Source organism: Anopheles coustani, chromosome 2, assembly GCF_943734705.1.
Source record: "Anopheles coustani chromosome 2, idAnoCousDA_361_x.2, whole genome shotgun sequence".
Lineage (NCBI taxonomy): Eukaryota > Metazoa > Arthropoda > Insecta > Diptera > Culicidae > Anopheles > Anopheles coustani.
The window spans coordinates 46,675,551-46,685,835 of record NC_071289.1 but is presented as its reverse complement, the minus strand read 5'-3'; the positions used below and the strand labels follow the sequence as shown (position 1 = coordinate 46,685,835).

At 41.0% G+C, this 10,285-nt stretch overlaps 1 protein-coding gene across 1 annotated transcript; it reads right to left on the bottom strand.

Moving 5' to 3' along the window:
• Positions 1 to 5,886: 5,886 nt before the first annotated feature.
• LOC131264456 (uncharacterized) lies at positions 5,887 to 10,285 on the bottom strand. The gene is made up of 5 exons (XM_058266757.1): positions 10,183 to 10,285; positions 7,192 to 7,194; positions 6,968 to 7,117; positions 6,636 to 6,908; positions 5,887 to 6,572 (listed from the first exon to the last, which is right to left on the bottom strand). The coding sequence occupies exons 1-5, from the start codon at positions 10,283 to 10,285 to the stop codon at positions 5,887 to 5,889; spliced, it is 1,215 nt and encodes a 404-aa protein (XP_058122740.1).

Sequence of the window (10,285 nt, the reverse complement as noted above, 5' to 3'; positions counted from 1 at the left end):
TGTTTCCAACAATGTTCAAGGTTTCTAAACATTTTTCATGGCATATAGTTACAGGTGAACGTCGATTATCCGGGGGTGTCGGGACCGGGAGATCCACGGATAATCGAATTCCACGGATAATCGAACATATACGTAAAATTCGTTAATACCTGGTTTGAGTCTCGGCTAGTTCACTTTTAACCAGTTCCAGTTAGTGGATTAATCATAAAAAATGGTTGAATTATTTTTCTATGGTAGTTTTTATTGCTATTTTGATCCGACAAATTTTATTTGACACATTATTGCTAAAACATTTTGTGAACAAACCTGAAATTCATGGAAATATTTCAACCCGGTTGTGCAGTTGTCAGTTGCAAGACACCCGGATAATCCGCCCCCCGGTTAATCCGGCCCCGGATAATCGACGTCCGACTGTATCTTGTAAAATATGTATCAATAGAAAGTAACAACATATGGTAACTAGTTAACATCACAAAAGTGAATTTAATTAGTGGCATGATAGTAAAACTGAACCAACACTTGCCCAAATTAAACTGACTCGTTCTAATTAATAATTTACTTAAGGTTCGTACAGGATATAGCTTAGCTTCGTTACCTTGTTGAATGCCAAACGGATCGCTGTCAACATTGCTCGTCAATGTTTCCAGCTTATCCATCGACCCATGGATAGCTCGTCAATTCGTTCGGCAATGTTGCTTGGCACACACATACAGTCAACGAAATCGTGTACGAATACGGTAAACGTCAACATTGCCGAGAAACATTGCTGTCGTCTGGATGAACCTTATGGCTTATGCCCTTATTAGACGAGGATTTTATCTGTCATCTTTGCCCAGACTTTTACTTTCAACGTAGGCTCTGGCAGGGCGTTTGACATAAAAATGATGTCCGCTCGTGTAACAACGCAAAGTTCTACCAATTTAGTGTTTCCGCGTGACTACATTAGGCGTACCATACCAAAAAACTGGTACGCTCCTAGTGTCAAAAACCGATTTTTCTGTCAGAATCGAGCGATGCAAGTGTAGTCACGAAACCTCTCACTCCAACTCTATACTTTGTCCTGCTCACCTTATGTATTCAAACTGAATCCAGCAGTTTACGGTTACAGATAGTAATTACAGGCAAATAAAAACAATAAGATTCGTTTTACCATATTGTTTCACGACTTAGAAAACATGAGAATATTTTTATCAACGTATTGAATGCTGCATAACTTCTTTCAAAACAAAATAGTTGTTGGATTAAGAACTATGACCAACAGTGCGGGTTGAAGTTTTAAGCAAATACATCGTATCAATTATTATAAAAAAAAAAAACGATGAAAAGAGAGCGAGTATTTTTGTTTGTTAACGCCTGGTTGGAACGACAGTTGCAGCGCATTATTTTCATCCATGGAGTAAAGTTATCGTGTTTCAACAATATTATGGTACGGAAAAATAATAATAACAGTTTTAAACTCCATTATGATTCTAAAATATGCTATTTTTTTTCTATCAATTAACTTTTTGGAGATGCTCTTCACAAATTAACTGATAATTGCTCGACAAGTTCTTACCAATATGAAAAGGCGAGCACTTCATCGAGCTCTTTCGAGCACACCATCGTCAGCCAACCCAGAAGTGCTGGGTTGCATTTGGTATGGTACGCTGGAGCTCGACCGTACCAAGTTTTTGGTATGGTAAGGGGTGTGCACACGTCGTCTGCGCGTTCTTCGGGCGCGGCTAACGCGCAGACGAGGTGTGCGGATTAGCTTCGGCAAAATGCGAAAAAAACTACTGCAGCGAGAGTGAGCAGCAATATACTGCTTTCCTTTGCGTACAGGAGGCAAGGTAAATTTGGAATATTTACGCATACTACCTTATGAGTAACGTACATCCCTAGATGCACATCTTTGGTTTTTCTTCAATTGTTTGACCATGAAGGATATTTAATCATTTTGGTTGCTGTTTTCTCATGAAGAACTACAATGTTGGACACAAGTTGTACACCACATCCATTTCTCATTTTTGAGCCTCTGTATTTCCCATTGCACGGCTTATAGTGCATATTTCATTAAATTTCGTCAAAGCCGCTTAGCTAAAGGTAAAGGTAAAGGTCCTACACTCTAACCCGTAAAGCAGTCCTAGATCATGATATACAAACTGTGCCGACGGATAGCTCAAATCGTAGGTCATATAGCTTGTTCCGGAGCTGTCTCACATATGTCATACCTTGAGTTCATCACTGAACAGCACATTTCGCTAATGGACTACACCTTAGTGAGCAAATTCAAGCCGAGCCTGGCAATGCTGCCCGCTGAGCTTCGACTGTTGCTAGAAGAAGGCTGCTTGATTCGGTAACCTCTGACCGATGTTCTCAGTGACGGACAACTGCAGTTCCATTAAGACTCGCGCAGCTGAGGAATATGGTTCCGTTCTATGATGAATGCTGTCTTCTGAGTATTATAAGCAACACTGCGTAGGGATTCAAGAAATATAAATTTTATGTCATGTAAATCTTTTGTCTAAAACTGTTGCAGTCTTAAGAACAAACGTTTTGTAGCTAGGACATTTTAAAGAGCTAACGAAAATAGGCGCTCTTCTAAACTCATAGAAGCAAAATAATAGCCGCGGTGCTATAACACAACGGTTCCAACACATCACGTGCCAACTGCAAAGTCGCACTTCGAATTAAGACCCCTTGGGGTACGAAAGGCCGACTACGGTATCTTTTTAATGAACTTTCTAAGAAAGGGACATACTAGGAGGCCCATAATTTAGCGACATATCATGAGAAACAATTATAATACTCTTTCCTTTCCTGCTCCTCCAACAGTAACAGAAAAAAACTGGCAGCAGCGGGAATGGGAACTCCGAAAACCCGAACATTTTCTTATCCTGTCGCTCTTCTGGTAGGCAATGAATAACACGAAGGTTGCCGAAACCGGCGCGAAAGGTTCCGAGCAATTTTTTTCACTACCACTGCTTTGATTTGTGTACGTACATGAAATGCCGAAATCGTTACTTCTCTCTTTATCCAATGCAATTTTTGTTCTTCCATCTTCCTCCGATGTATGTTCGGCACATGCAAAAAGAACGAAGTACTGAGAAAAATGCCGATGAAACAGTTTCGAGAGAGAAGAAAGAACAAAAATGATTATATGAAAAAGGGGGACGCAATGAGTTCGGTGTTTCGTGTACGTACACAAATCAAAGCAGTGGTAGTGAAAAAAATTGTTCGGAACCTTTCGGGCCGGTTTCGGTAACCTTCGTCTTTTCCATTGCTTCCTCACTTCCGCTGCAGGCAAGATTTTCTGTTACTGTTGGAGGACCCGGAAAGGAATGAGTATTACAATTGTTTCTTTTTTGGCGCTAAAGTTGCTGTTTGCTGTTGTAATCTGACGGTGTATGCAAACTTTTGAATGGCCTCTCGTACTCCCGTGGGTCTCAAGTTGCAAGTCTGCCTTATTTTGACATGACCTTCAGAGGACTTTTTGTATGAGTACGAAACGGCTCACACCAAACTAGACTAACGCTAGAGCAAAATGCCTCAGTTTTGTATCAGCCGCTAGGTCATACAGAACGATATAATTGGTAAAAATAGCGCTATCTTGCGATGTAGGATAACCAAAACAAACATTCGTAATAAACTTATAAATTCCGTTCATTAACGAGAAAACAATAGAATCAGGGAATAAAACACATTTATATTGATTTACAGTTACCGACCATACAATTTCTGTATCGGAAAACCTGTTTGATTGGTATTCTAATGAATACTTTTATCTGTGTATCTATATCAACTTCAAAATTTATTCATTTTTGTACCCACTATCATCTAAGTAATATACATGAAAAGCTGAGGCGATCCAACTTGTAGTTCCAGTAATGTAGGCCAGCCGTTTCGGGCTCATACAAAAAGTCCTCTGAAAGTGATATGAAAACAGGGCATTTGAGAAGATTGGTTGCACGAATGTCTGAAGGGCTCAACCTCTCGGTATTGTCCTCCAACCATAATGTCATGAGCCCAATTATTTTTATTTTACTGCAATGAACTCATGACAGTGCTTATGTTTTTCGATAACGCTTTCAAATGCCCTTTTCTTAAAATGTTTTTCATTGGTCTGTTGGCTCTACAAGAAATAACAGCTACCAAAATAATTAAAATTTCACCATGGCTAACCGACTAGAGAAAACCCAAAGCTGCGCATCTAGGGATGTAAGGCGTTTTTAAGAGTCCCGCTACACGACCCGCAAACTCAAAAACTTTGCGGCGCGAAGAGGGGAACAACCGAAAAGTTTGCGTCAGAAACTTTTCAGCTCCGTGAGCTGAAAACTGCACCCGCGAAGTTTTTGGCAGCTAACCGCAAAGAAATAAATGTAAACATAACAAATCTCAAAAACAAAATAAACGAACATATGATGATAAATTTACGTGTTTCTTTTGTAGTTAAGGGTAATATTTTGTCATTTTATAGCTAGAATATCAATTATAAATTCACTATCGATCAGGGTTCGGCAATGTCCGGCCCACCAACTGATTTTATCCAAAAGTTTCAAAAAGTTTAATGATAAAGATTAAAATATTTTATCCTACCACTTTTTATGTAACTTGAGAACATCAAAATCTTCCTTCTTCATGCGAAGAAAGTTAATTATAGTTTCATTTGCTTGCTCTGCTACAGTATTGTCCAGCAAACGGTTGCCATCTTCTTGCCTCCGCACAATACGCCTGTTGCGTTGTTGCAAGTTTTGGGTACTCAACTCGATGACCCGCGATAGGGTAGTTAGCCACACTTCACTCATCAACAGATTATCCATCTTTTACTTTTTGTGTGAATTGAAATAAGATCTTGTTTGCTTTGAAGGAAGATTTTTGTGTTAACTGAAAAATCAAAAACAAAAACCTCTTTGCGCCGCAAAGTTTTTGAGTTTGCGGCTCGTGTAGCGTGGCTCACAGAATTGGTACCACAAAACGCGGCTACACGAACCGCAAAGATTTTGACGTAAACTTATACGGTTTTTGAGTTCGCGGTTGGAGTTTGCGGTTCGTGTAGCGGCCCGGTAAGATTGTGTGCGTAAACATCCTAAAATCCGGAGTGCAGCTCAGATTTTACGTTGCTTCCTGTACGGTTGCAAAGGAATGCAGTATATTGCTGCTCACTCTCGCTGCAGGAGTTTTTTTCGGGGAGGAGTTTCGCTAACCCGCGCACTTCGTCTGCGCGTTCTTCGGACCCGAAGAACGCGCACACGTCGTCTGCACCCCCGGGTACGCCTAATGTGGTCACGCGGTTACAGTTATTTCATCGTTATAATGTTTGAATTTAGCGTATTGTTCAAATTGGAGTAACGAACAAAATCTGTTGCAACCTATAGAGCAAAAAGTGAGCAATTCGCCACCTTGACCTAAAAATTTCAGTCGAAAGAAAATCGGAACCGGTCGTGCCCGGTTACGATTTTGAGGAAGGAATGCATCTGCCAAACGCGTTTGGCAGTAAAATTCTGGACAAAGATGATGGATAACGTCCTTGTCTAATAAGGGTATTATCCGGGTAGGCAGTTGCAGATTTAAAGGGTGTGTAAATCGAAAAATGCTGTAAAACAGAACTTAAAATAACAATAAAATAAAATAATTTTGGTTTTCGGCAGAACGATAGAAAACATGTTGCTTGAGGCATTCCGGGAATTTCGATTCGATGTGACAGTTTAGTTTGAAGTATTTGCTAAACAGAAGGGCAAAACATACCCGTTTGGGCGATTGTAGACCTGAGGGTTGAAACACCTTCACTTGTATAAGTTTGTCAAAATTCCCTCTTGGTCGCAAATGTTGTTTCAAAGAGATATATTGAAATTGAAAAGTCAGTCACATTGCAAAACTATTTGTTTATTCATCGTGTTTTGTTTTGATTCAAAGCGCTAGTATATTAATTGCATTTACTTCATCCGGGATATTTCTGACGACTGCCTTGAAGCTGTCTACGCTACAGCAATATGTGAAACCTTTAGAAAATGTATCAAATGCCGCGCTATACCAACCATATTGCCGGCAAATATCAGGACATAGAAACTCATCAGACTGCATTGAAGTTCGATATGGATCGTTGCTTGTAATAAATGCGACTGCAGCATTCGACAAAGGAGACTTTATGATCTTCCATGACCATTTGGGAACTGCTATCCCATTGGGACTTAGTGTAATAGGCACCTGAGAGCCGTTGATGTGAGGCAGGGTTAAAATACCATGTGTTCCGGTGTAAACTATTATATCCTGCTGCAATAGTTCAGCGATGGATCGAGCATACTTTTCAATGGTCAACCAATTTCCACCATTTACTTTCTGCCACTGTGGTGCAGCATTGACGTAAAAATAAGTAGCCCATTGCCATGTTCTGAAAATACCATCGGCATCCGGAGTCATGTGCCCGCGAGCCAGGTACGAGGCACTGTTGATATAATTTGCTGCTTGCGTGGCTGACCCAAGTAATTCCGTAAGGCGTGCCAGCTGTGATTTCGATGTGTATGAACTATCAACCGTCACAATACTTGGTACACCAGCAACTTTAAAAGATGGTCTGTAAGACTCTACAATGCCAGCTGTAATGATGAAACCGTTTATTATCGTGCTAATTCTTAAGGTGAGTTCTGTATAGTACTCACCAGCAATTGAATCTCCGTAAATAGTGTGACTTGTATAAATAACTGAAGCGGTAGACGCATTATAACAAATGATGAAATGTGGAATAAATCCAATACCACTGATATCGAAACCAATTTGACGCACGGTTCCGGCGTCGCCACATTTTTGATCAGTGAATAAATGATCTCCTGTTACAACCTTAGAACAAACTACGCTTGATATATTAACTGGAAGGCCATTCAGCAGATATTGATTGCCAGAGATACAGGTTAGCATTGCAGTTTCTGATATTGCTGTGAATAAAACCAGTAATTAATCAAAATGATGAAGATATCATTCTCCATGAACCTACTGTTTTTAATAGTTGTCTTGGGACACGCTATAACGTTCGATTCGGCTGCAGCCCACTTTAGTTGGCCTTGTTGAGGAAGCCAGAGTTTATTGTTCCTTATAAAAACCGGCTCTGGATAAGCTAGATCAGTTTTAATGTTGATCGTACATTCTGTTTTTCCAAACAATCAGAGATGTAGCTTGCTATAAATCGATCGAAAATTACTGTAGCATAGCTGTACTTACGTCCTGCAATGGAGCCACAGATTGTTAGAAGTGCTATCAAAATTGAAATCATCTCGAATTAAATTGGAGGTCTAGAAAGAAGTAACGCTAAAATTAGTTACATGGCTGGCTTATAAACCTTATCGACTATTTTCCCGAATAATTGAAAAAAAGTTTTATGAATGCATATTATTGTCTATAACTTTATTTGAAAACAAACCCTGCCTTGTCCGTTTGATAATGTCTGGAAACATTCATACGTCATAGAAAATGTGTTTTTGTGTGGCCAACGGCACACGTGAAAGATTCGAACTCATGTTTTTGAAAGAGTGTCATTGTGTTTATTAAATGTAGTTGATTACATCGATCGATGTATAATGGTCAAACTGTGGTATTAAGCAAGCCGGAGACGTAGCGAACTTGTACGCGCGAACAATTTGACAACCATGCACTGCCTATGTTAAGGAAAGGAAAGGAAGATATCCTCTTATATCTTCCTTTCCTTTCGTAAACATAGGCAATGCCTGGTTGTCAAATTGTTCGCGCGAACAAGTTCGCAACGTTCGAATTCTTTATTTTATACTTTTGACAAAGACCAAAAACAGTCAATATTTGGTCTAAGTAATTCCATGTTTCTAACTGTCTGTGTAACGAAGTGGAATTGTCCGATCAAGCGCGAAGGTACTTAGCGTCAGTCGTCTCCAACGCGAACACCTTTCACTCTGCACTTTACTCCTTTGGTTTTAGTATCAACCACTATCCGCAAACCGAGCGTTTTTTGGGGCAGAATAGCGGTCGTGCACTACCCACTGCTACAAAATCTCACTGGTGAAAGCTTTCTCACCATAGTGAAAAAGTGGCCTTTTAGCTGGCCCCATATTGGTTTCACCTTCTTGCCTTGTAGGAATTGGCAAAGCTTCGGAAAAAAGCTCGGAGCGTACCCAAGCGCCACAAGCATCGGGTTGAGGCTGGAAATCAATGGGCAAGAGCGAGATGGTGATATCCTTGTCTCTTTTACACCAACGCAGAAATTTCCCCGTCCCGCCACCGCCAGAAATCTCTCCTTACCGCACCCATCTGCTGCCGCGGCAGCCGATCCGAACTGAAAAATCGAGGTTTGTGATTGGCTAGCCGAACCCTCATGTGTGAAGTCATCAAGTGCGCATGCGCCCCAAGCGCCACAAGCTTCGGGTCGAGATAGGGAATTCAATGGGCAAGAGCGAGATGGTGATATTCTTGTCTCTTTTACACCAACGCAGAAATTCCCCCGTCCCGCCACTGCCAGAAATCTCTCCTTACCACGCCCATCTGTTGCCGCGGCAGCCGATCCGAACTGAAAAATCGAGGTTTGTGCATCAAAGTGCGCATGCGCAATGCAATACGGAGTACGAAGTTTAAATGCCCTGCGCGATCGGGTCTTCGAAGACCCAGCGCGAGCGATCGAAAACCCAGCGCGAGCAATCGTAGACCAGTCGAATACCCAGCGCGGTCGAATACGGACGTACGGGTATACCCAGCGCGAGCGGTCATTCATGCATACGTACGCAGCGCAAGCGATCGCTAAATGAAGAGCAAAAACCGAAACGCGGTGGCCATATGAATTCGCTCCGCGAGAGGTTTAAATGGCTAGAGCGGGTTGAGCGTATACCGATGCATTCCCATACAGTCCATACAAATGGCTACGCAGTAGATATATATTGGGCCTTTAGCACACCGTTCTCAACAAAGAGCGACGGTCTTGCGGAAGGTGCGCAGAGACCGGAGTGGAAACAACGCGGTTCAATTCCGCGTAACAGCTCGAGACATGAGAATGTGTAGAAGGAAGAGAAGAGAAAAAGAGCGAGAGCCCCGAAAGGGGCCTCCATTTTTCGTTTTTGTCGTGGCAACTTCGGTTTTTATCTTCGTGGTTCGCTGCATATTCCCCGCTCATGCATACGAGTATGCGGTGAATATGCAGCGGCAGCCCCGAAGCGCAGTGTTCCAGGGGCGGTTGACCGTCGGAATCGTTGGTGCAAAAATGAATTGAAATCCCCTAAAGGTTCAAATCGTCCATGAGTTGATTAATTAAAAAAGTGCTTGTATAGAAGTCTTCATAGAAAATTTTCAATAAAAGGAGAAAATAATTTGTAAATTTGGAAACTAGATAAAAACACTTCTTTGCGAAAACGATTTCCATGTCTAGGTAGGGGAAGGTGGGGCAAGACGCGCCGGTGGGGCAAGATGCCCCGGCCTGTTTTACGCTGAATTAAGCCATTTAAAAATAATTTAAGTAATAGAATATGTTCATCAACGTATCTACTACAGCCTATGTAAATTTCACTGCACGAAATAACCATTTCAAAAAGAAAACGAGAAAAAACCAAATTGACTCTAAATGATCTAATATTTTGCCACTTTTATGTAAGGTATGGCATGCTTTGATATTATATTTTTTAAACACCGAGGCCTTCTTTTACTACCTGATAATGGTATTTAACGAATACCGAAGAGAAACTGTTTTAAAATTCTCAAAGTTTTGAATAAATTACATAAAACGGACGATCCTCAGAGTGGGGCAAGATGCGCCGGCCTAGGTGGGGCAAGACGCCCTAGCATTCCAAATGAAAACAATGGGGCAGGACGCACCATTAAAACAAGAGCAAGTCGCACGGTGCCTCCATTATCAACGCATTGTTGATTTAAATAAGTCTAATATTAAACATGCCATGTGAGTTTCATAAGAAACGAATAGTTTTTAGTTCTTCATATGAAATTTGTGTTAATTTTTTATGATGTTCAACTGTGTTTTCAAACCACAGATCAACTGGATTACAAAACGTCAAATTTTGACTCTGTCAGAAGTGCTACCTGCAAGGTTGATGTAATTGTAAAAGTTGTACTAAGGCGGTTTGTATAAAAGGCCAAAAACAGATCCGTGAAAATATTCAATAATTGTTCGGAATTCAGCAACGAATTTATACCCAAACTGTCTTTTGAATGGTACACCACAAAATTCAATCCAATGTGGGTTACCTGGGCTCAGTATCGGACTGTTTACTAGTGTCTCTGCATAGACTAACCTTTCAACAAGCAACCTTGGTCCATCTCCTGTCTGTTTTAGGCCATCTTGCCCCAT

Coding starts and splice junctions, on each gene's coding strand:
- LOC131264456 (XM_058266757.1), bottom strand. CDS start 10,285: ATGGGGCAAGATGGCCTAAAACAGACAGGAGATGGACCAAGGTTGCTT. Junction 6,909..6,967: donor CAAGACAACTATTAAAAACA/GTAGGTTCATGG, acceptor TTTTATTCACAG/CAATATCAGAAACTGCAATG. Junction 6,573..6,635: donor TTACGGAGATTCAATTGCTG/GTGAGTACTATA, acceptor TCATCATTACAG/CTGGCATTGTAGAGTCTTAC.